Consider the following 26,098-nt stretch of genomic DNA (forward strand, 5'->3'; position numbering starts at 1 on the left):
GTTTGATCTCCAGTGGTACATAAAAAAGTGCTCTAAATCTTATTTTATTGTTTTTTTTTTTTTTTTTTTTTTTTTTGGCCAGTCCTGGGGTTTGGACTCAGGGCCTGAGCACTGTCCCTGGCTTCTTCCCGCTCAAGGCTAGCACTCTGCCACTTGAGCCACAGCGCCGCTTCTGGCCGTTTTCTGTATATGTGGTGCTGGGGAATCAAACCTAGGGCCTCGTGTATCCGAGGCAGGCACTCTTGCCACTAGGCTATATCCCCAGCCCCCTAAATCTTATTTTAGACCAATTATCCTACCTGGTCCCTTCCCTTCCTTCCCTTCCTTCCCTTCCTTCCCTTCCTTCCTTCCTTCCTTCCTTCCTTCCTTCCTTCCTTCCTTCCTTCCTTCCGTCCTTCCTTCCTTCCTTCCTTCCCCTCCCTCCCTCCTTCCTTCCTGTTTTTGTGGTACTAGAGCTTGAACTCAGGATAGTTGTCTTTGGATACAAAAAAAGATGCAGGGCTGGGGGGCAGCAGTAGCTCAGTGGTGGAGCATATGCCTAGAATTCCTTCTCCACGAGGACCAGTGTTCAATCCCTAGTACTACCAAAAAAGGGGGAGAAAAAAACCCTGAATATCAGTTCAACATGGTTATTTAGGGGGTTAACAAAACATCTATAGTCTAAAAATGACTTTAGTAGTCTTCAGAATTGTCATACTTTGACACTGCTCCTTCAGGGAGTTCCTGGATCTGTTCAGTTGGGCTGTGGGAAATCTGAAGAAGCATGGGACAGGAGGATGCTCCATCTTAACCTTGCTGGTTTGATATGCATCATTTCCAAGTTAATTCTTAAAATGGTAAGGTGTTACCATTCAAAGTCAAGAGAGAGGTGATCTTTCCACTCACATCCTTCCATCAAATGTGTGACTCAACAGAAAGGAATGAAACAGTGCAAATCAACTCCAGGGTGAGCCCCATTCTCAAAAGCATTTTGTCTCCATGTAACTGTCTTCAAAGTTAGTAATATATGATCAAAGTATCTTGTTAAACAAAAGAACAGCTGCTGTTGTGGTAACTGGAAGTCTGGCTGTTTGGGAATGCTATTTACATAAATGTGTGCCCATGGTACTTTGAGGAAAATTAGGACAGAATAGCAGCTGGAGAATCTCTGTTTGTGGATGTGAATGCATCTGTGTGTTTGTGCAGATGCTGTGCTAACGGCACTGCTACTCAGCTTCCTTTATGTCCTCTTGGTCTGAAGCACTGGAGATGTCATCGTCTGTTTGCTCTCCAGAGAAATAGAGCATCAAAGCATGTGTCTTATGAGTTATGGTGACAGTGCAAGGTCCTTGGGCCCAGGGCTCCCCATCTACTTGCATTGGCATCATTGAGCACTTCAAAATCAGCTGAAATCAGGAAACAAATAAGTAGAAAAAGTCAGTTCCAACAAAGTACAGAAAGGTCTACCTGACTAGTATTATTCACACGGTCTCTAACCTTTCTGCATTTCATCTTTATTAAGTTAATCTGATTGTATTTTTATTTATTGATTCTTCAGTGACTCTTTCTCAGCCAACAGTTTATTTCTTTAACTAGATTGTGGGCCATGCTTCTCGTTTTTTCCTTCCCCATTAAAGTCCCAGCAAAAGCAATCAGCATAGGCATCTTCTATGTATCCATGGCTTGGAAGTGAACTGGGAACACTGGTCCATTAAGAAATTATTTCACCTACCCTCACTGTATGCGCCTGTCCTATTCGAAAAGGATTTGCCAGCTTCACCTGAATCTGAGCACAGTGGAAAGACCCATACACACCAACGACTTCCAGCAACCCATCGTCATGCCTAATAGTGGAAGAGGAAAACATGAATTATATGGTGGGACAAAATGGAAGTCAACCATGGAACAGCAGTTACTTTTTTAACATAAACTTAATAAAATACTGATGTTAATGAGATATATAGAAGCAAAAATCTAAAGAAAAACTGTGAAAGTCATATAAAGAACAATACAGTGCTTTAATGCACTTTAATGCAGCGAGACAAATGGCACACTCCTGTAATCCCAGTGCTTGGGAGGCTATGGCAGGAGGGTCTTGAGTGAGGACTCCCAGGGCTGAGTTCCAGTCTGGGCTACACGGAAAACGGCCTCAAACAGAATAGAGCGACAATTGAGGGTGCATCTATACATACCTGGCTAGAGGGTAAGTCTCATCTCCCATCCCTTCCCAGAGTCTGCAGCCACCGCCCCAGTAGCCAATATTCAGAACAATAATACCTTCCAAATTAGGCAGCTCGACTTGCTCACCGTCCAGTTCTAGCTTTAAGGAAATAGAAGTAGCTATTTAGTATAGAGCATACTATTTCTACACATATCTGCAGCAATTCACACCCACTTACACACGTGTGTTTACATGATGCATGAGTAGAGGGCTACTTCCCATCTTGCTTAAGGTAATCTAGCCTTTCCTCTTCTATGGTGGAATTATTTTTTATCAAGACATCAATGATGTCCTTCTCGCTAATTTTCCTCCAGTTGTGGGGCTTGAATTCAGGGCCTGTGTGCTATCCTATCCCTAGGCTTTTTTGCTCAAGGCTAGCATTCTACACTTTGAGCCACAGCACCACTTCCAGCTTTCTGGTGGTTAATCGGAGATAAGAGCTTCATGGAGTTTCCTGTCTGGGCTGGCTTTGAACTGCGATCCTCAGATCTCAGCCTCCTAAGTAGCTGGGATTATAGGTATGAGTCTGCCCCCTTTTATTTTTGGTATAACACACTGCTATGTAGTTCAGGTTGGCCTTGACCCAAGATCCTCCTGCCTTACTAACCTTGAGTGGCCAAATCCCATCATTTTTTCAGGCCCTATGTATACCACATTTCAGTGGCACCTGACCTTGCTGCTCCTCCTGCTCTTCTTTGCTTGTGGGACTTCACACTGCTCCTCCTCAGTCACTACTGGAAGCTCCAGTCCTGCCTTGTGTGGGTACCAGGCCCCTGCTCTCTCCCTCTCATGCTTCAGATTCTGAAAACTGTTAACTGCCATCTCTGTATCCATCCCCCTGGGGTAGGAAAGTGAACTGGGCTAAATCTACCCACACAACTGCTTATAGAACACTGCCATTGATGGTGCCATCCAACTCTCTCACGGGCAAGACTGCCCAGATGCTTTTCCCCAGCCTGCTATTAGGAAACAGCAGTACAGCCCCTCTTAGCTCCTTAAAAGCTCCCCAACTGGGCATTACCTTGATCCACCTAAAAACAGGTGATGCTTCTTTTATGTTTCTTTCCTAAACTTAGCTTGATAAAGAGCCATCATCTCTTCCCTAACCATGCCGAGCCTGTTGCCCCTAGCCTTACTCTTTTTAGGCGCCTTTATATGGCAGGTGAATGACACAGTGGAACCTGGTATTCCTTTATTCAGCCCTTTAGGGCTGGAGGTGTGGCTCAAGAGAGCACCTCACTAGCAAGTGTAAAGCCCTGAGTTCAAACCCCAGCATCACAGGCAAAAAAGAATAAACAACCCTGCAATGGTCATGACAAGTTTCCAAGTTCCTTAACAGGTGGGTATCACCTGCTTCCACTTGGCCTCTGTCCCTCTTTCTGCTCCTCTCTCCAGCCTTAGCTCCTGCCACCATCCTCCTAGCAAGCTAGGCTTCAGCCCGAGTGTCCTCCTGCACTTCCTGCTGTCCCATGCCTTGGGGCTGCTCACACTAGCCGTTCTTAGCCTAGAATACCAAGTGTTCCTCCCTTCTTCACTTGGCCCTTGCTTAGTTTCTCACTCTAGAAATATTTCCACATTACTGTCATACTTCCCAGATAGTCTGTATTTTGTGTGTGTGTGTGTTACTAGAGACTAAACCCAGAGCCTCAAGCATGTAAGTACATGCTCTATCACTGGGCTAAACCACCTTTCTTCCCCAGCTAAAAGTTTAGTATGAGATGGGATCTCACTAAGTTGTTCAACTGCTTCAAACTCCCAATTCTCCTGCCTTAAGCTTCAGCTGGGACTACAGACATGTACCATATACTGAACCACATGCTTTCCTCATCAGATCACTTCTTATTCTGCGTTGCATTGTGCTTTAAGTATTTTGCTTCTTCTTAGTTATAAACCTAAGAGACAGGACATTTTGTATTTTTATTTTATGTATTTGTTTTATGAGACAAGTCTTACTAAGTAGTTAAGACTGACCTTAAACTCACAATCTTCCTGCCTCCTCTTAAGTGCTGGGATTACAGATGTGTGTCACCTATCTTTATTTTGCTTTTTTTTTTTTTTTTTTTTTTTGCCTGTCCTGGGGCTTGGACTCAGGGCCTGAGCACTGTCCCTGGCTTCTTTTTGCTTAAGGCTAGCACTCTGCCACTTGAGCCACAGCACCACTTCTGGCTGTTTTCTGTATATGTGGTGCTGGGGAATTGAACCAGAGCCTCATGTATACGAGGCAAGCACTCTTGCCACTAGGCCATATCCCCATCCTATCTTTAATATCTAGGAAAGTGCCTGATATTTTGTAGACAGCTCCACAAACAACTTTTTAATAAATTAAATATCAGACAATAAAATAAAGGGCTTGTTATGTTTCATTCTATTGATAGTATCAAAGTTCCTCCAAAAAAGAAAATATGATAAAATAGCAAAAAACTTTCACAAAGCCAGGAATGGCTTTGTGTGCATGCCTATAATCCTACTTTTCAAGGCAGAGGCAGGAGGAGCCTGAGTTCCATATTAGCTTGGGCTACATAGGGAAATCATGTCTGGAAACCACTAAGGGCTGTGGAGGAAGCTCACGGCAGCGAGCTTGTGCAGCATGCTAAGGACCTGTGATCATCCCCAGCACTACAAAACGGTTTTATGAGGATGTTCTTATTCCTTCTCTGGGTGAGGACTCCCAAAGGCTTTTGGGGCCTACTGGAGAGCAGCCAGATTTCCTCTACTAAAGTATAAGTTGATTAGTTTGGGCTTTCTCTAAAATCTTTTTGTTAGTATTACAATTGGAGACTTTTTGGAGGGCTTTGTTTTTGTTTTGACAATCCTGAAGCTTGAACTCGGGGTGGGGGGCGGGGGAAGACATTGTCCTAAACTTTTGTGCTCAAGGCTAGTACTTTACCACTTGAGCCACAGCTCTACTTCCAGCTTTTTGATGGTTAACTGAAAATAACAGAGAATCTCATGAACTTTCCTGCTTGGGCTGGTTTCTAACCATAATCCTCAAATTTCAGCCTCCTGAGTAGCTGGGATTACAGGCCTGAGCCACAGGTGCCCAGCTCTTCTGAGGTTTAAAACTCATGGCCTACTGCTTGCTAGGCAGTTCTGTCACTTGAACCATTCTGCTAGTGTCTTTTTGTGTTGCTTTATTTTCTTTAAAAAATTCTATTATTATTAAGGAATTGTACAGAGGGGTTACAATTCCACAAGTCAGGTGTTGAAAACAGTTCTGCTTGAACAATGTCACCCCTCCCCTTGCTTTCCCGCAAGTTACCCTCCCATCCCTGTCTACAAATGGTGCATAGTTCATTTTTTTACATAGTATATATTGAATATCATGACTACAATTGTTCACTCTTCCTCCCTCCATTCCTGTGCTCCCCTGTTGTACTCCCCTACTAAAAATGTGTTGCTTATTTTCAAGACAGGTCTGGCTCTGGGGCTGGATTGATGTGAGCTTTGCTCCTATTTGTGCTTCTCTTTGTTCCTTGGGTAACAGGCACATGTCACTGTGTCACTGACTGAAATAGAGTCTAAAAATTCCTGCTCTCCCTACTCCCTGTTCCCCAGCTGAGCTGCAACCCCCCTATCTCTTCCTCCCAAGTAGCCAGGATTATAGACTTCAGACGTTATATTCAGCTAGGGTCTTTGTTGCAGTAAGCAAGAAATATATTCAAGATTTTGCCATATCACAATGCAAAGAATACAATAGCAATAAGCAATCACTAATATTGCTTATATAAAATTTAATATACTGTTTAGTATATTGTTTATTCTTTAAGGACATAGAGATGTCACATAAAATAATTTGAATTAGGGGCTGGGGATATGGCCTAGTGGCAAGAGTGCCTGCCTCATATACATGAGGCCCTGGGTTCGATTCCCCAGCACCACATATACAGAAAATGGCCAGAAGTGGCACTGTGGCTCAAGTGGCAGAGTGCTGGCCTTGAGCAAAAAGAAGCCAGGGACAGTGCTCAGGCCCAGAGCCCAAGCCCCAGGGCTGGCCAGAAACAAACAAACAAACAAACAAAAAATAATTTGAATTAGACTCTGAATTTAAATGCATCTTGAGCATTTATGAGTCAGGCACTGTATTAGACAACTTGAAATTTGTTATCATTCAGCATGCAAATTAAGCCAATTCTGGAGTCCAAATCCTGATCTAGCTACTTGTGGACTCTGTATGAAGTCAGGCAAATTACTTAATTTCAAACCGTTTTTCTTTTCTGCATAGTGAGACTATAATAACCTTTTCCTTACAGGGTTGTGGTAAGAATTCAGAGGGGAAAATAAATTCTCCATATAATTAGTAAACTATGATAACAGAAAACTCAGCATTTGGAAAACTAAGTCTTAATCATACAGAAATTACTTAATGCTTTAGAAAAGGGGTTAGTAGCTTACCTCAACTTTTTTATTCAAATCTTTACATTCTTGCACTAAACAATCTTTGGTTCCATAGAATAAATAAACAGCCTGAAACACAGATAAAAATATCCTGTTAAAATAATCTCACGAACACTGTAAACTATAAGTAGAAGTGAGCATGGCTCCCTGCTTGCCTGTTGGACACTGGTGGACAGAAGTGGCCCAAGGCTTCTTCCTGTGTGAGTCCCGGGGCACTCTTTCCAGTTTAACACTACATCCTGTTACACTGTTCATTGTTGTATAAACTCTGTTACAACAGACAAAATGTTAATCATCCCTCTCTTTAGAAGGTGACTATCACTCTTCAGTTAAACTAGATTTTTTTTTTTTTGAGAGGGGAGGTATAATGTGGGTGGTTTGTGTTTCAATGGTGGTGTTGCCTGATTTATCAAAAAATCTGCATTCTATCAAAAATATTATTTTGTAACTAGAAAATTATACTTTTTCCTAGTGCTTCAGATGCAAGTAACTTTTGAGTACAGGAATACTGACAGAAGTAATAAAATGCTAAAAGTTAATTTCCAGTTGATAAATGGTAATACTGCTGTATTAACACAAATAGTTTAAATTCTGAACTTTACAAAAGAGAACCAGGAATGCAAACCAGAAACTGAATTTCACATGTTGTTGCTCAATCAGCATCAAAGGAATCAATCAGTCTGGAGACCAGGGTGCTGACCTTGCTAGGAGCCAGCTGCCCTGTTCTTTCTTATCTGCCTTGTGCAGTTCCTCCATGCTAGTGGAATGCACTTTCATTAATGACTAAACCAGAAACTTATTCTTCTTAAATTTCTTTCCAATTTTAGTTGCCATTTACAATAAGTTACCATATATTCCATTTAGTTTCTATCCAAGCAAAATATGCTTTAAAACATCCCAACTTTGGGGCTGGGGATATGGCCTAGTGGCAAGAGTGCCTGCCTCGGATACACGAGGCCCTAGGTTCGATTCCCCAGCACCACATATACAGAAAACGGCCAGAAGTGGCGCTGTGGCTCAAGTGGCAGAGTGCTAGCCTTGAGCGGGAAGAAGCCAGGGACAGTGCTCAGGCCCTGAGTCCAAGGCCCAGGACTGGCAAAAAAAAAACAAAAAAAAAAAATCCCAACTTTGAATTCTACAAATTTTATTACAGTTAATAAAATATATTTAAGGATCTAACTTGAGAGTCTAGTGTTACACAAAAGAGAACAGGAAGATATTTCCATAAATTGGTTGAATCTGAATCTAAGAGTGCCAAGTATAATTGAACGGCTGATTTTTACTATACCTTCGGTGATAAGCAGGAAATGTTATTTTATCCAACACACCTTATTAAGAATTCTGCTGGAAAACAGAGACGGTGCCTTCTCACGGTGAGCATGAAAATTGAGAGCCATGAGAGCATCAGGTCCAATAGAAAAATAGTTGTTCATTGTGAATTCCTGTGGGAGAGGGCGAGGATAAGCAACAGATGATGCTCCTATATAAGCTGGTGTCAAACTTGATTACACAATTCTCAGTCCCTATGGTTTTTGACTAGTGAATACTTTCTCAATTTAGTTTTCCCTTGCATCTATGTTTATACTGTCTGGTTAACTTACCAGAAATAAAGCTTCAGTTCCAAGCTCCTGTTTTCCAATTCTGTCAACATGCCACCTCTCAGAGCTTACCATCTAGAGTAGCTCTGATTTTTGTGTACAGGCTTTTCACTCCTGTGTTCTCAATGCTTTTGCTTTCTGTCTTCTTTGTAGTTCTCTGGTTCTAAGCTTTGGTCAGTCTCAACAGGCTATTGGTATTTCCTTAGTCTATCCTACCCAACCTGCCTAGATTGCTCAACCTACATAACTTGCTCTGTTCTTGCTCTTGATGGAAGAGCCCAAATTTCCAGCTTCTTGTTCAGCACTTAGAGCTGTTTGTGTTATTCCCCAAACCTACCTAGCCTGAGATGAGACATTCTAGTTTTCTTATCTTGGTTAATGTTTCCATAAGTCAACCATGAAAATTAGGATCTAGTAGCAATATGTGAGTATATATGCAGTACTAGGGATTGGACCTAGGGTCTCAGACATGTGAGGCATGTGAGCCACCACTTGAGCCATGTCCTGGCCTGTTTATGTATTTTAGATTTTTTTTTAGTTTTAAAATTTAAATTCAAAACAGCCTGCTCTTATCTCTGCTTGCTCTGTAGCTCCATTTTATATATTTTCTCTCTTGTTTTTGGTATCAATCAGCTCCCAAATCTTGATCAATTCTGACTTTAAAACGTCTTTGAGTTGTCTAATCCTAAAATTTCCCACAGTTTCGCCCTGTATAGGCTTCTAGGGTATTTTCACACTATCTTTAGAGATCTTTTTTAAAACACATATTTGGGGTGAGGGTGTAACTTAGTGATAGAGTGCTTGCCTACCTGCATGGGTGAGGCTCTGGGTATGATTCCCAGTACCAAACAAAAACAAAAACACAGGTCGCTGTATTATATTTGTTATTTGCTAATAACCATGTTTCACCTTCTTGTCTTTATCCTTCTGCCTGGAAAGTCCTTGGCCAACCTTTCTCTGCTAATCTAAATTGTGCTAAGGACTGCTTCCTCTGCAATCTTCCCAGCCTGATCTGCACACCAAGACAGATACAAGTGTACTTGTATCCCCACATCATGTTTTACAGGCCAGCTAGGAGGCTGGGGAAGTGGCTCAGTGGCAGAGTGCTTGCCTAACACAACACAAGAGGCTCAGGGTTTGATCCCCAGCACTGAAAAACAACAACAAAAGCACAGGAACAACAACAAAGAAAACGCCAAATGCAGTCCAGTTAATGAGGTGAGCACACGAGTATCTTTTCTGCTCCATAATCAGCTGGCTCAAGACCCTGGGTCTCTGAGTGCTCCCCAGGTGCTGCTGTGCCTTGTGTAGTGAGCATCAATGTGTGTTCACAAAAACTACTCACAACTGAAGCAATGAACACATACCTTGGGTTTTCTTAAGTTGTAGTATCCTTTATTTGTTACCTGAACTTTCCATCTAAAAAAACAGAAGTGTTAAAAAAATAGTCATTTTTGCAATAAAAACTGTTTTCTGGGTGTCTGATGAAGGTTTTCTACTAAAATAGTAGTTACTTGAGAAAGTAACCACATCCAAGTAAGTGTGCAAACTCTGTGGAAGTAGTGAGCGTAATTTGTGACTTAGAACAGGATGTCAGAATCTGTGTACAAGTACTATTAATAATCTTTTACATTTAAATTGCATTTAGTTTTTATAGTTATACAAGTCTTAATTTGTAAACCAAATATCCTCCAAGTTCAGGAAATATATATGTGTTTTTCCAAAGTGTAACTTACCGATCTAGTTTGATTCCATCGGCTTCCATTACATTTCTTAGGACCTGTGCAACAGGGATTTCTCCTGCATAACCGGTACCCCAGCCCAGCGTATTGGACAGATCATTGCCTGTTCCCAGAGGCAGGACGGCAACCTGTGGAATGTATTTCTCTTGTCCCTAAAACATGGGAGATAGTTTAAATTTTCCTTTTTAGAAAAAAATTTGTAAAATTTCAAGACCAAAGAAACACACTTGTGCCAACCATAGACTGTGCTAACTGCTTAATTACAGTGTCTCTTTTTTTTTTTTTTTTTTTCCCCTTGCTGGTGCAGGGGCTTGAACTTAGACATGGGCATTGCATTGTCCCTAAGCTGCTTTTTCATTCAAGGCTAGTGCTCTACCAGTTGAGCCACAGCACCGCTTCTGACTTTTTCTGAGTAGTTTGTTGAAGAGTCTCAGGGACTTTCCTGTCCAGGTTGTCTTTGAACGGTGATACTCAGATCTCAGCCTTCTGAGCAGCTAGGATTATAGGCATGTGCTACCCACACCTGGCTCACAGCACCTCATTCTTATCTATTCTGGAGATGATGTCTAATAGTCACTTGCATAATAAAAAATACCATATATCTAACTTAGAAGTGCTTTTTTTTTTTTTTTTTTTTTGCCAGTCCTGGGGCTTGGACTCAGGGCCTGAGCACTGTCCCTGGCTTCTTTTTGCTCAAGGCTAGCACTCTGCCACTTGAGCCACAGCGCCACTTCTGGCCATTTTCTGTATATGTGGTGCTGGGGAATCGAACCCAGGGCCTCATGTATATGAGGCAGGCACTCTTGCCACTAGGCCATATCCCCAGCCCTTAGAAGTGCTTTTGTAGGTTTTTTTTTTTTTCTTTTCCTGTGGTGCTGAGGATTGAACATAGGGCTTTGTACATACTAGGCAACTACTTTACAGTGCAGTCACATCCTCAGCCCCATTATGGCAGTGTAGTACTGAAGAGACGAGATACCTTAATCTTCATTTCATCAACTGCATCCAGGACCCAGCCCACAGTACCATCTCCTCCACACACAAGCACTCTAGCTGAGTAATAGGGAAGAAGAGTACAGAGTTGCAGGGCTTTGATAGGGGGAGTTTTTGTTACATCAAAAACCTAAAAATGAAGACAGAAGAAAAAAATATTTGTATCCAAAACCATTTTCCATCTGAGTACAATTTCTAGGTTAGAGATGTGGTTAAGTAAGGACATTATTTCTGTGTATCTCCTTTTAAAAATAAGCTAGGCACAGTGCCAGATCTATTCACTGTGGCTCATTCCTGTAACTCACATACAAAGAAGTTGGCATCATTCTACTGACCAGGATGATAAGGCATAGAAAAGTTATATTGCTTGCTTGTGGCCCTGCAGAAAATTAAATACTACAATACAAATTAAAACTATAGTCTATTATTATATTACAGTACCTCTTTCCTACACATGAAACAAAAAAATGGCCAAGTTCACTAATTTGTTTTTAAGCCAGGATCAATGTAACTGAGGCTGGTCTTTAACTTTTGATCCTTCTGTTTCAGCTTCCCTCACGCTGGGATTACAGGCCCGCAACACTACACCTAGCCTAGGTTCACTTTTACCTACAGTTTAATATTTATGGTAGTTTTTTTTTTCTTCTCAATTTTTCTCTCACTAGTGCAAGTCACTACAAATATCTGAAAATAATTTAGAAAAAAAATAAAATGACTTTTGATATCTTTAAAGCTGTAAATGAGGGCTGGGGATATGGCCTAGTGGCAAGAGTGCTTGCCTCGTATACATGAGGCCCTGGGTTCAATTCCCCAGCACCACATATACAGAAAATGGCCAGAAGTGGCGCTGTGGCTCAAGTGGCAGAGTGCTAGCCTTGAGCAAAGAGAAGCCAGGGACAGTGCTCAGGCCCTGAGTCCAAGCCCCAGGACTGGCCAAAAAATAAATAAATAAATAAATAAAAATAAAGCTGTAAATGACCCTAGGAACATATTTCAAGAGGCTAAAATGTCCTGTGTAAGATCCTTTAGCGATAGTCTCAACCTCTGGTAGCAGAACACTATAAAAAGAAATTATGATATATCTCTTCAACTATTTAAGTCAGTAGATAGGTAATTATGAGGACTATATTACAACAGGGTAAATACTGACCACTAAAAGAACAGAATGCAGCTGGGCATTGGTGGCTCACACCTGTAATCCTAGCTACTCAGGAGGCTGAGAGCTGAGGACTGAGGTTCGAATCCAGCCCAGGCAAGAAAGTCTGTGAGACTCTTATCTCCAGTTAACCACTAGAAAACTGGAACTAGAGTTGTGACTCAAAGTGGTAGAGTGCTAGCCTTGTGAAAAAATGCTCTGGGACAGTGCCCAGACCCACAACAACAATAACAACAATAACAAATACAATTTTTTTTCCTTGCCATCAATTTAATGTCAATCTCATTTTGCACACTTTATGGAAAATATAGAAATACAAAAAACATCTAATACTATGTCCAATCCAGGAGATACCTGATTTTCCCAAAACAAAATTAAGCTCCTCTAATCCTGCGTAAGTAAAGTGCACATTAGTCTTACTATTTTTTCCACTTTTAAATTCTCCTCCCTTTCAACTGGAGTGGACCACTCATTGGCTCCCTCTAGCACAACTGCTTACTAAAATCTGCTGAAGACTGAACTCAGGGTCACATGCATGCTAGGTAGGCATTTACCATTGGGCTATCCCCTCAACATTCAAAATGTAAAAATCTACAAATTGGAAGGAAAAAACCAATTATATTTCTTTTTTTTTTTTTTTTGGCCAGTCCTGGGCCTTGGACTCAGGGCCTGAGCACTGTCCCTGGCTTCTTCCCGCTCAAGGCTAGCACTCTGCCACTTGAGCCACAGCGCCGCTTCTGGCCATTTTCTGTATATGTGGTGCTGGGGAATCGAACCTAGGGCCTCGTGTATCTGAGGCAGGCACTCTTGCCGCTAGGCTATATCCCCAGCCCTATATTTCTGATTGTTGCAATAAATGGCTTTAGTGTTCTTATTTTAAAAATCATGGGGCTGGGAATATGGCCTAGTGGCAAGAGTGCTTGCCTCGTATACATGAAGCCCTGGGTTCGATTCCTAAGCACCACATATATAGAAAACACCCAGAAGTGGCGTTGTGGCTCAAGTGCTAGCCTTGAGCAAAAAAAAGCTAGGGACAGTGCTCAGGCCCTGAGTCCAAGGCCCAGGACTGGCAAAAAAAAAAAAAAAAAAATCATGGTATAACTTTTATATCACAGAATTCCCCCAAAGGTGAACAGATCAAGTTTTTGTAGGTTTGTTGTACTGTGCAGCTCCCACTGTAATGCCTCAAGGTCCCTCTGCCGACACAACACATTTCTAGACTCAGACTCAGGCAGTCAACAGTCCACTCTGTCCCGAATGAATTTTGTTTTCTGGACAGATCACTTAAATGGAATTATACAGTTTCTGCTCCTTTGCGCCTAGGCTTTTTTCACTTAATATGTTTCAAAAGTTTATTTACTGTAATAAACTTATGGGTTTATATATCACTGACCACATTTTCACTTTATGGGTACATGTGATTTATCTATTCACCAGGTGATGGACAGATGAGCAGCATTCACTTTTTAGTTATTAAGAATAATGTTGCTATAAACATTTGCATCCAAGTCTTTGAGGGACATATGTTTTCATTTCCTGTGGATATATAATATTCCTGAAACTGGGAATGCTATTAAGTGATAAGATTTCTGTTTGTCCATATATTTGAATCACTTGATTCTTTTAGAGTTGCTATTCTTGTTATAACAAGGTGATCACTAAATGTGTGTGTGTGTGTGTGTGTGTGTGTGTGCGCCAGAACACTATCCCTGAGCTCAAGGCTAGTGCTCTACCACTTGAGCCACAGCTCCACTTCAGCTTTTTTGGTGATTAACTGGAGATAAGAGTTTCATGAACTTTCCTTCTTAGGCTGTCTTCAAACCTCAATCCTCAGGTGTCAATATCCTGCGTAGTTAGGATTACAGGTGTGATCCACCAACGCCTGGCTGTGAACAGTATTTTAAAGCACCAATACTCACTCCCACTGCATTTTAGGGAAAATTAAAACCTAAGAATGCAAAGATTTATAAAGAAGATTTTTTTTATGTAGTTACCTGGACTGGATTTAACAGGATTCTAAATTCTCCTAATAATCCTTCTCCCATATTAGTTCCACTGCGAGAGTTGGCCAGGATTATTAACGGGGTCCACTGCTTTCCAAACTTAGAGGCCAGCTAAAAAAATTGACATGTATGAAAGGGTTAACATTTCAGGGATGGAAACACTATTCATTCCTTGATAACAATGTAATTTATTGAAACAAAAGCAACTATATGAGTAGTATCAATACAGTAATACAAAAACCAAATAATCCTAAGACTGGAAGAAAACATCTTAGAATATTATTCTAGATAAGTCACCCAGCAATATGCTTGGACACTTGGATTAAAATAAAACTCAGTAAGGTAGCCTGTCCTACTGAAAAATTAAGTACAAAGTTCTGACTTCAACTGCATTGAACATTTGTCTCTCAATAATTTGTATTAATTGTTCTACTTGTATTTCTTTTTTTTTTTTTTTGGCCAGTCCTAGGCCATGAACTCAGTGTGTGAGCACTGTCCCTGGCTTCTTTTTGCTCAAGGCTAGCTAGCACTCTGCCACTTGAGCCACAGCGCCACTTCTGGCCATTTTCTGTATATGTGGTGCTGGGGAATCGAACCCAGGGCCTCATGTATATGAGGCAGGCACTCTTGCCACTAGGCCATATCCCCAGCCCCCTACTTGTATTTCTAAAACACTAAAATCACTCAGATGACTGCTCTCCAGCACTGGATGCATTGTACAGGGTGAATAAATAACCCTTAGAGGGGCTGGAGATATGGCCTAGTGGCAAGAGTGCTTGCCTCATATACATGAGGCCCTAGGCTCGATTCCCCAGCACCACATATACAGAAAATGGCCAGAAGTGGCGCTGTGGCTCAAGTGGCAGAGTGCTAGCCTTGAGCAAGAAGAAGCCAGGGACAGTGCTCAGGCCCTGAGTCCAAGCCCCAGGACTGGCCAAAAAAAAACAAAAAAAAAAAACAACCCCTTAGAACCAGAAGGTTGCTTTCTAAAAATTTTGAAATATTTGCATATACATGAAATATCATATGGACAGTACTGAAGCCCAAACACCAAATTCATTGCTTTCTATATACCTCCTTATAGCACAAAGGTAATTTTATACAGTTATTTTTAGTAGGCTTTTGTTTTGATCACAAGTTGTCACATGAGGTCGGGCATGGGATTTTATACTTTTTGTGTCAGGGCTCAGAAACGTTTTATTTTGTATTTTTAGATTAGTTACTGAACCTGTATTATATATGAGTTTGTCCCTGGGCAATACATTCAAATTCTTTCACTATTCTAGCTAGAATAGATATTAGTTTTTCTCTGATTTCCTTTGATTTTACTTTTCTGGATGTACCATAGTGTTACAAAAGTTTCTTCTTTTTGTAAATGAAGTCTCTCATGTAGTCCGGGGCTGACCTCAATCTGGAGATCCTACTGCCTTGGTTCCCATGCTGGTATTACAGGTGTGTGCTATCACAACTGGCCCTGGTTAGGGCTTGATGGCTTACCATAATGGCATCTACATCTCTACTTAAAGTATTTAAATTTATTTTATTCTAGGAACTGATTCTTCTTGCATGCACAGAATTAACTATCTTACATACTGACCTAAACACCTTTTGAGAAACCAATTATAGAATAAACAAATTACCATTTCATAATCCGTTTTTTTGTCTTTACGCATCTGGTGAATGGAAGTTAAGTAACTTGGTGGAATGATAAGGTTTTTAAATTCTCCGAAATCACACTTTTCATTCTTTAAGCTGTTCTTCATGCATTCATCGTGTACAGTTTTCTGACACCAGATGCACCTGAGGGAAGAAGGAAGACAAGGCATCAATTTTAAACCATTACCATCTAACAAACCAATTTTTTGTCACAAACATTAAAACAGTAATTCCATCATTACTAGGCATAAAATCTGGCAAACTAGATACGTACCTGCATAATGAAATCAGACCTATAAAGGTTTGTATGTATTTGGCAACTTAATCTAACAGTGGTTCTTAAAATGTGGAGTCAAGATTCTTTCTGTGAGTCTGAAATCCTTTTTTCTTTTTTGTTGTCAGTCATGGGGCTTGAACTCAGGGACTGCATGTTGTTTCAGTTCACTGGCTCAAGGTTAGTGCTCTACCATTTTGAGCCACAGTTCCTCTTTCCATTTTCTAGTGGTTAATTGGAGATAAGACTTTCCTGCCTAGGCTGGCTTCCAACCTTGATCCTCAGATCTTCAGCCTCTTGACTATCCAGGATTACAGGCGTGGGCCACCAGTGCCTGGCTAAAATCATTTAAATAATAATACTAAGCCACTGTTTTACCCTCATTCCCCCAGAATGAGGTGTTTCCTGGAGGAAACATGACATGTGCTATTACAGAAGCAGAAGGAAAATTTAGCTGCTAACCCAAGGCAATGTGTACAAACGTACCATGTCATTGCTTATTTTTCAGAAAATACATTTGTTACTTTAAAAATTAGAAATATTCCAACAATTCCTAGTTTTAACTGCAACATGGCAGACATCTATAGACATACTCCACGCAAATACAAGTGACCTAGAACAATGGTTGTGTTAGCTGTATTTTGCTTCAGGTATGTTCATGAGATCTACAGTCCTTGCTGCCTCAGTGGTCCCTGGCCTGTGCCTTGAAAAGTTCTTTGGTCCAGTTGAGACTTCTATAAACTTGTAGATATGAGTAAAGAAAGCAATCCATTTCTTTCTGGCAGTTGATATTTAAACAATAGGCCTTTTTTTCCTCTTTGAAATACAGGTAGCAGAGCCTCAGCTTTCAGACTTGCCTGTGTTTGTAGTGGTTGGGAACAGTGCTGGCAATGTCTGAGGATTCTATTATTAATCTGCTAAGTATTTAATCCACTTACCAATGAGGCAGATTTGACCAGACAGACAAAAGCAGGTTACCAGAAAAGAATGGTTATAATTAAATACGTCATTTTTTTTAAAAGAGGAAAAACACTGTTTTTGCTTTGATAACTAACTCTCTTGGCCTTCTACTTTAAAGGTGTGTTTTTCCTTTGGATCCTCAAATATGTCAAGTTGACTCAGAAGGTCTGTTGACTGCTAAAACAGTAATATGAATAACCTATTAAAGAGAAAATTATGGCATAACTTGGGACAATAACATTTGTTGACACTTGCTTTCAAACTGAGCTTGAAAAACTGTAATAAAGTATAACACCTCCATTTATGAGCCTACTATTAACTTTATGGTAGTAGTGTGCAAATCTTTTTCTCTAATTGTCACCAATATATTTATTTGTGGAAGACTGGGTCAAATCTTTTCGTGAGCTTGTTAACTGAGTGGACTAAAGACAGTTCTGCCTAACTGGTAACTAGATCCCATCCACACACAGGGCGCCACCATCACAGAGACAAGCACTAAACAAACTGATTCTGAGGAGTCACATGCATTCCCACTCAGAAGGTGCTGCCCTTGTAGCAGGACCTAGCTTCAGCTTCCTAACTCAGGGCTAGGCGGCATGGTGGCTGTGTGAAAGGGGAGCACACTCTAAAAAGTCTTTATTGAATGTAATCTGAATTATTTACAATGGTTTTCTCATCAAGGAAAGAACTGATGAAAAGGAAAATTTTCAACTTTTTACCCTATATTCTCTTGTACTGCTTACATTTCAATATATTAAAAAACCCAGGGGGCTGGGAATATGGCCTAGTGGCAAGAGTGCTTGCCTCGTTTACATGAAGCCCCTAGGTTCAATTCCCCAGCACCACATATATAGAATACGGCCAGAAGTGGCGCTGTGGCTCAGGTGACAGAGTGCTAGCCTTGAGCAAAAAAAAAAAAAAGCTAGGGACAGTGCTCAGATCCTGAGTTCAAGGCCCAGGACTGGCAAAAACAACAACAAAAAACAAAACCCAGAATATGTTCATGAAATTCTTGAGTAAAGCTTTAAAATTAAACTTTCATTAACACTTTGTGATACTTGAAAACTCTGAAACATAGAAAGGCATAAAAGAATCATCTAAAGATAGAGGCTTTCAGGTTAGGGACATGAATTGGATATTGCTTTTCTTCATCATACCATGAATTATTTTTTCCTTTTTTGAACTGGGGTCTCTTTGTTGTTGTTGTTTTGGGTTTTTTTTTTGCTTGTTTTGTTTTTTGCCAGTCTTGGGCCTTGGACTCAGGGCCTGAGCACTGTCCCTGGCTTCTTTTTGCTCAAGGCTAGCACTCTGCCACTTGAGCCACAGCGCCACTTCTGGCCGTATTCTATATATGTGGTGCTGGGGAATCGAACCCAGGTCTTCATGTATATAAGTCAAGCACTCTTGCCACTAGGCCATATTCCCAGTCCCACTTCCAGCTTTTTCTATATATGTGGTACTGAGGAATCAAACCCAGGGCTTCATGTACATGAGGTGAGCACTTCACCATTAGGCCATATTCCCAGCCCCATTGAACTGGGGTCTTGAGTACGCAAGATAAGTAAGTGCTTTACCACTTGAATCACATGCTTAGGCCCATCATGAATATTTTCATATGATTTGTAAATAATGTGTATTATGTCATGTAGACATAGTACAATTTATTTAAGCTATTTATTTTGGTGACTTGACTTTTGCCCAGGACTGGCCTCTGACTGCAATACTACCTACAAGATGTGGGCTCTTGTGTAACTGTGATGAAAGGAGTGAAGTTAACATAGTCACTTAGTTTTACCTGGGCTGGTCTAAAATCATGATCTTCATGATCCTCATGTCCTAAGAAGCTTGGATTACAGGCGTCAGCCACATTCATAGCCCCTTTTCTAATAACAGTGTGTGTGTGTGTGTGTGTGTGTGTGTGTGTGTGTGTGTGTGTGTGTGTGTGTGTGTGTTGGTACTACGGCTTGAACTCAGGGCCTAGGTACTTCCCTTTGCTTTTTTGCCAGAGCTATACTTCTGGCTTTTTGCTCATTGACTGGAGATTAAAGTCTTTTGCAGGCTGATGCTGATGACTCACACTTGTAATTCTAGCTATTCAGGAGGTCCAGATCTGAGGATTGTGGTTCAAAGCCAACCCGGGCAGGAAAGTCTGTGACTCTTATCTCCAATTAACCACCAGAATACTGGGAGTACAGTTGTGGCTCAAAGTGGTAGAGCGCTAGTCTTGAGCCAAAGAGCTCAGAGACAGAGCCCAGGCCCTGAGTTTAAGCCCACAACTAACAAAAAGAGAGAGAAAAAAAGAAGAAAACGTAGCAAGGAAGAACATTTCCTGGCAATGATGATTATTACTTTTTCTTAGCAACAGCATGTGGCCTCTCTCAGCAATGCTGGTGATTAAACCCAGGGCCTTGTGTATGCTAAGCAAGCACTTGGGAGGTAGCTATACCCCTTGTGTAGGTATACTTGTAGGTAGCTACACCACTAGGTTCACCCCCCCGCCCCGCTTTTGCCATGTATTTAGTTATTTTGCCGTTCAGGCTGTTAGCCTTGAATGCACTTAGGTAGTCCAGGCTGGCCTCAAACTCTATATCCTCCTCCTCCCAAGTGCTAGAATTACAGGTATGTGTCATTTAATTGAATATAGAAATATAAAATAAACTATATTTAATGACTGAATATAGAAATAGAAAATTCAAGATCAAATCTGAGGCAAAAGTGGCCAACGTATTCTTTTAAGGGTGGGGCTAGGTTTTGTTTTACTGATCACAGGGGCGAGTAGGTAGGTAGAATGGGATGAAGAAAAAGCATGACAGAACACAGATCACTACATTCTCTCCCTTCACTAAGATAGAATAATATAGGGAGACAGGTTTATTTAATGAATGAATATGTAAATCTAGCCTAATTCCTTATGATGATTAAAAGAGAAGTGCAAAGAACAAAGGGGATGGCTAGGGCAGAGGTGATAAAGAGTACCTGGAGAATTGCACGGTAGTGGTTGGGTAGAGGCAGGAACATACAAAAAGGAAAAAAAGCCTATGGAGGTAGATGCTAGCACAGTGTTTGGCACAAAATAGATGCCCAGTAAGTGCAACACCTTTGGCAATTTTTTCCTTTTTTTTTTTTTAATGTAATGCTTCACGAATTTGCCTGTCATCCTTGTGCGGGGCCATGCTAATCTTCTCTGTATGGCTCCGACTTTAGAATATGTGCTGCCAAAGCCGGCACCTTTGGCGCTTTTTTTTTTTTTTTTTTTGGCCAGTCCTGGGCCTTAGCACTGTCCCTGGCTTCTTCCCGCTCAAGGCTAGCACTCTGCCACCTGAGCCACAGCGCCCCTTTTGGCCGTTTTCCATATATGTGGTGCTGGGGAATCAAACCCAGGACCTCATGTGTAGGAGGCAAGCACTCTTGCCACTAGGCCATATCCCCAGCCCCTTTGGTGCTTTTTCTGATAAGAGTTTAAGAGTTTCAGAATCAGCCATGACCTGTCATCAGACTCTTTGGAGTGCCAAGTTGCTGACCAGTCTCCAGGATTCACCAACTTCTCTAAGAATGACGTATAGAGAAGGAGTCCATGCCAACGCTGACAAAACCCAGAGGGAGACAGTCTGGTTTGTGTTCAAAGGCTCTAAGCAGTGGTGCTTTCCAAAATATCTCATTGCTAAGGAAGACTGTAATTCTGATGAAATTAAAATGCATCATAATGAAATCATTGGCTAAACCAGTTCAGAACATTGTAGAATATATACAACTTCAGGACAGTGTGCTCTGTTCTCCTGAAAATAAACCCTTCCTACGTTACATGAAGACTGTTTTTACCATGGGTGAGTGATGCAGCATGCTGGGAACAGATTGCTCAGTAACCTGTAAGAGCACGTTAATGAGGACAATGTGACCTGACCTATCATTACAAACACCTACTGTGCTCAATCTAGTGCGCTAAAAAGACAGGCTCATGTTTTAATATAGCCATGGTTTCTAGTGCCAGAATTATCTTCAGGACCTGTGAAGACAAAGACTTCTTATCTCCAGCCCAGGTTTCTGATTCAGTGGGTATGGAGTGGGACTAGATAAAAACAGGATACCCAGAAAAATGTGAATTTCAGGAAAAACACATTTTGGGGGGCTGGGGATATGGCCTAGTGGCAAGAGTGCTTGCCTAGTATACATGAAGCCCTGGGTTCAATTCCCCAGCACCACATATACAGAAAACGGCCACAAGTGGCACTGTGGCTCAAGTGGCAGAGTGCTAGCCTTGAGTAAAAAGAAGCCAGGGACAGTGCTCAGGCCCTGAGTCCAAGGCCCAGGACTGGCAAAAAAACCACAAAAACACAAAAAACACATTTTGGGGGGCACATTTTAGTTTTATTTGCATTTCAATTTGCATTTCTAACGGATTCAGGGACCTTACTTTGAAACCCCAGAGATACAAATTATTACATCATTATCAAGGAAAATTTGGGGGGGAAAGGAAGGTGAGTAAAACCAGGTAAAGGAAGGGCTGGGGATATAGCCTAGTGGCAAGAGCGCTTGCCTCATATACTTGAAGCCCTGGGTTTGATTCCCCAGCATCACATATACAGAAAATGGCCAGAAGTGGCGCTGTGACTCAAGTGGCAGAGTGCTAGCCTTGAGCAAAGAGAAGCCAGGGACAGTGCTCAGGCCCTGAGTCCAAGGCCCAGGACTGGCAAAAAAAAAACAAAAAACAAAAAAAAAAAAACAGGTAAAGGGTCCTAGAAGCTAACAGCTTTTAAGGGTACTCAGACACTAGCAAGGAGGATGCTGAGAGGAAAGCTTTGTGAAAAAGAAGCATATAAGGAAAGGCCTGATATTTTAAGGAAACTACAACCAGGTGTTGCTGGTGTCTGTACAGGTGCATGCAGGTAGTGGCGAGTAAGCCTAGAAGAGCACAGAGGCGGAGAGCCTGGTATGCTGTGTTAGCATTTGGAACCTACACATTAGGTCACTGGTATGAGTGATGAGGAACACTGAAAGGGTTTTAGGCAGCGCAGGGATTTGACTAGATTGCAATTTTAAATCACTTGGAATCAGAAGCACTTGGATTATCTGTGCAGGAATATCTGAAACACAGTTAAAATATTCAAGGAAGCCTTTTTTTGGATGTGGGAGGGTTTGGCTCATGGTGGCATAGGAATAATCAGTTTCAAGGGAGCATTTATTTTTTCTTTTCCTAGTCCTTGGGCTTGAATTCAGGGCTTGGGAACTGTCCCTAAGCTTCTTTTAGTCAAGGCCAGCTCTCTACTATTTGAGCCAGAGTGTTACTTTCAACTTTTTCTGAGTAGTGTATTGGAGGTAAGAGTCTCACAAACTATCCTGGCGGGCTGGCTTTGAACTGAGATCCTCAGATCTCAGCCTCCAGCATAGCTGGGACTAGAGGCATGAGCCACCAGCGCCTGGCCCATGGAAGCCATTTTTATCTCATTCTGCACATAGAGAAGGAAAGATAACAATAGTAAATTCAAGGTATTACTGTTAGCAGCACTCACCAATCAGACAAAAGACAAGGGCATTCAGAAGGCCAATCTCAAAAATTTTAAAATAATGAATAAAAATGAACAGCTAGCTGGGCACTGGTGACTCACACCTCTAGTCCTAGCTACTCAGGAGGCTGAGATATGAAGATTGAGGTTTGAAGCCAGCCCAGGCAGGAAAGTCTGTGAGATTCTTTATCTACTATTAACTACTAAAAAAGCTGAAGTAAAGCAGTGGAACAAGTGGTAGAGTTTCCAGCCTTGAGCAAAAAAAGTTCAGAGATGGCAGCCTGGCCCATGTTCTAGCTCCAGGACTGGTGTATACACACACACACACACACACACACACACACACACACACACACACACACACAATGCCCTTCAAAAAACAAAGAACAACAAAATGTAGCTGCCCCAAATAGTGCCAGTTTTCTACTTTGGTTCGTAAATGTGTTTATGGGTCTTCCTACTCATCATAAACAAGAACCTATGACAACGAAGACGTCCAGACTTAAGGCTCAGAGGAGGCAAGGTATTAATGTTTCTAATCCTATTCTGGGTGTTCTTAGAGATCCTGGAAGCCATGGGGCTGGGAATATGGCCTAGTGGTAAAGCACTGGCCTTGTATACATGAAGCCCTGGGTTCAATTCTTCAGCACCACATATGTGGTGTGTGTGTGTGTATACATATATATATATATATGTATGTGTGTATATACACAAAGCTGGAAGTGGTGCTGTGGCTCAAGTGGTAGAGTGCTAGCCTTGAGCAAAAAGAAGACAAGGACAGTGCTCACGCCCTGAGTTCAACCCAGGACTGGCAAAAAATAAAAATAAAAAAAAATCCTGGAAGCCAATCCTATTTTACATTTAATTTTCTCAGTGTGAAATGAGTTAAGATCAATGATTTGCAAAGCACCGTTGCCTTCTACCAATCTCTAGCAAGCAAAGGATATCTTCACCGATTTCAGGCAATAATTCACATCACAAATATTGTTTGGTGTGTATAAAGAAGCCATAAATATTTTTGGTTTAACGAAGCTCCCTTTTCTAAAATGCTTTAGTTTTGAAAGATTATGTCAAGGGAACTATTCCTCTCAGTTTTCTTTTTGGGTGTATTTCACTACAGCACCAAGATTAGCAAAAGACGTTTAAAAACATGTGGCAATAACACCTGTTCTATAGCTAAAAGATAAAGTGCTTCGTTTTTCCTTATGTAAGTTGAGGAAAAAGATGGCTACAATCCAAGTAGCCCCTAAGATACCTGTGCATGAAAGTTAAGAACCACATGTTGTCACCCACAAAGTTAGGTTGGCTAGAGTGAGGAGATGATATGTATAATTTCTGCAACTTGTGCGCGTGCGCGGGCGCGCCGTCCTGAAGGTTGAACTTCAGGAACTGGGCACTATCCCTGAGATTTTTTTTGCTCACGGCCAGTGCTCCACCCCTTGAGTAACGAATCCATTTCTGGCTTTTTGGTTATTAGTTGGGGTAAGAGTCTCAGGGACTTTCCTGCCCAGGCTGGCTTCAAACCACAATCCTCAGATCTCAGCCTAAGTAGCTACGACGGCAGGCGTCAGCCACCCGCTCCCGGTTTCATCTCTGCCAACTTTTGCAGAGCTGCCAACAACCAGGAACGTAACGCACAGCAGCAGGCATGCGAGGGGAGCGCCTTGGGCCCTGTGCCAAGAGGCACGCAGGTCGTACCGCGCAATGGTGACAGCGCTCAGCGGCTGGACGGGCACCCACCACGGCCGTCCTTACCTGTAATCGCAGAGCTTGGGCTGACAGCCGCACTGCTGCTTGCAAAGCACACAGTAGCTGCACAGGGGGACGTTGCCGCGGATCCAGTGGTGCGGCATGGCGGCGTCGGGGCCGCCGCCGTCGCTCTTGAGCATGATCTCCTTGCAGGGGAAGCGCTTGTCGGCCTTCTTGAGGCAGGCCTCGTCCACGCGGAGCCCGCAGCAGTCGCAGAAGGCGCCCTGCAGGATGTGCTGCGCGCAGACGCAGCAGTAGGTGGGCTGGCCGAATAGGTCCGTGTCGTGCCACCCGTGCTGGCTCCTGCGGAAGATGTCCCGGCGGTGCAGCTGCCGGCGCGAGCGCTGGAGGCTGCACCAGAACGTGATGAACACCGGCAGCAGCACCGAGCACAGCGTCCACAGGACCAGGTGTCCGTCGGCCAGCAGGCTCCCGGCGGGCGGGCCCGGCGCGGACCGTCTCTCTCCGTCCATCCTCGCCTGCCCCGGGTCTACCTAGGAGAGAGCAGGCCGGATCCATCGGGACGCGCCCTCCCCGCTCTCCTCGCCCCGAGGGTCTCCGGAACGCGTTCGGGAATCGGACCCCACCGCCTCGCGCGGGCCCGGGGTAGAGCGCAAGAAACATTGGCTGGCTTCCGCCACGGGCAGGCCGGGGGACCGCGTCCGTAACGGTCCGCCAGCGCGCGGGTCTCGCATTCGCACCCACCGCCCGCGACCCTCTCGCGAGGCCTCCGCCCGGCAGCTTCACCCCGTACACCCTGGGAACATACCTCCGGCCTAGGTTTCAGGCCGCCGTCCCGCCTGCGCGACGCACAGCCCAACGCAGGGTCTGCGTGAGGTGATGAGGACGCACTGGCGGAGCGCACGAGCGCCGCGGGCACGCACGGCGCCGGCCGACCGGCGCGGGCGGAGGCGGGGCCTGCGGCGGTGCACCCCCCGCGGCCGGGCGGGGCCTGTGGCCACTCACCCCGCGGCTGGGCGGAGCCTATAGCAGCGCAACCTAAGGATGCGCGGGGCCATGGGTGGGGCGGGGCCTGTAGCTGCGAATCCCACAGACGAGCAGGGTCATATCAAGGGCAGGACTTGAAGCAGCGCGCCCACGGGTGGACATACCATGCACAGGGTGGGGCCTGTAGTGGTGTGTTTTCCCCCCCACACTGGGCGGGACCGTGGTGGGGCTGGGCCTACATCTTAGCGCCGGAGATTGGGCCAGTTCAGTGCTGGGGCGGGGCCTGAGGTTTAGCGCTTGGTGACTGGGCCGGGCCAGGGCTGGGGCGGGGCCTACGGCTTAGCGCCAGCCCTGTGACTGGGCGAAGCCAGGGCTGAGGCGTGGGTCCGTGAAGCAGAGGTCTGAAAGGCTGGGGCGGAGACCAGAGAAGGGGCGGGATTCCGTGGGCGTGGGGGCGTGGTTTAGGGAAACTGGGGCAGGGTAACAGAGGATGCGTAATTTCGTAATCGCAGGTAGTTCTATGTGAATAAGTTACAGCAACTGCTTGGCCTTCAACCTGATCCTCCCCTCCCTGGTGGAGTCAGGGTAGGCGTGGTTTTGAATATGGGGACAGAGAAAACGGGTTGTTTTTGAGGGTGTTACATATTATGAATGTGAGAGTCTAAGTAAAAAATTAATAAATGTCATCCTTGCTCATGCTGTTCTTGTTTATTCATTTGCGTATTTATTTTCTGGTTCTGAGTCTCACTCCCAGGGCCTTAGCACATGCCAGGCAAGAGCTTCTGGCTGAGTGGTACTTAAGGGCCAGGCACTATGCAGAAAATTCCACCTCTCTCGAGTGTCACACCTATTGAAATATTATTTTCCTGCCCTGTTAATAAGTACACCCCAAGATTTCACCTACACACTTGCTGGGCACGATG

At 43.2% G+C, this 26,098-nt stretch overlaps 1 protein-coding gene and 1 non-coding gene across 2 annotated transcripts; both read right to left on the reverse strand.

Moving 5' to 3' along the window:
• Positions 1-269: 269 nt before the first annotated feature.
• On the reverse strand, positions 270-25,070 carry Dgke (diacylglycerol kinase epsilon). Its single transcript, XM_048366040.1, has 12 exons — positions 24,997-25,070; positions 24,234-24,721; positions 15,728-15,887; positions 14,079-14,198; positions 10,915-11,058; positions 9,930-10,087; positions 9,561-9,612; positions 7,924-8,037; positions 6,593-6,664; positions 2,172-2,299; positions 1,712-1,823; positions 270-1,385 (listed from the first exon to the last, which is right to left on the reverse strand). The coding sequence occupies exons 2-12, from the start codon at positions 24,698-24,700 to the stop codon at positions 1,206-1,208; spliced, it is 1,707 nt and encodes a 568-aa protein (XP_048221997.1). The 5' UTR covers positions 24,701-24,721; positions 24,997-25,070; the 3' UTR covers positions 270-1,205.
• Positions 20,100-20,205, reverse strand: LOC125366667. Its single transcript, XR_007213952.1, has one exon. It is a non-coding gene; the product is annotated as a U6 spliceosomal RNA (small nuclear RNA).
• Positions 25,071-26,098: the final 1,028 nt, after the last annotated feature.

Source organism: Perognathus longimembris, chromosome 17 (genome assembly GCF_023159225.1).
Source record: "Perognathus longimembris pacificus isolate PPM17 chromosome 17, ASM2315922v1, whole genome shotgun sequence".
In the NCBI taxonomy this organism is placed as follows: domain Eukaryota; kingdom Metazoa; phylum Chordata; class Mammalia; order Rodentia; family Heteromyidae; genus Perognathus; species Perognathus longimembris.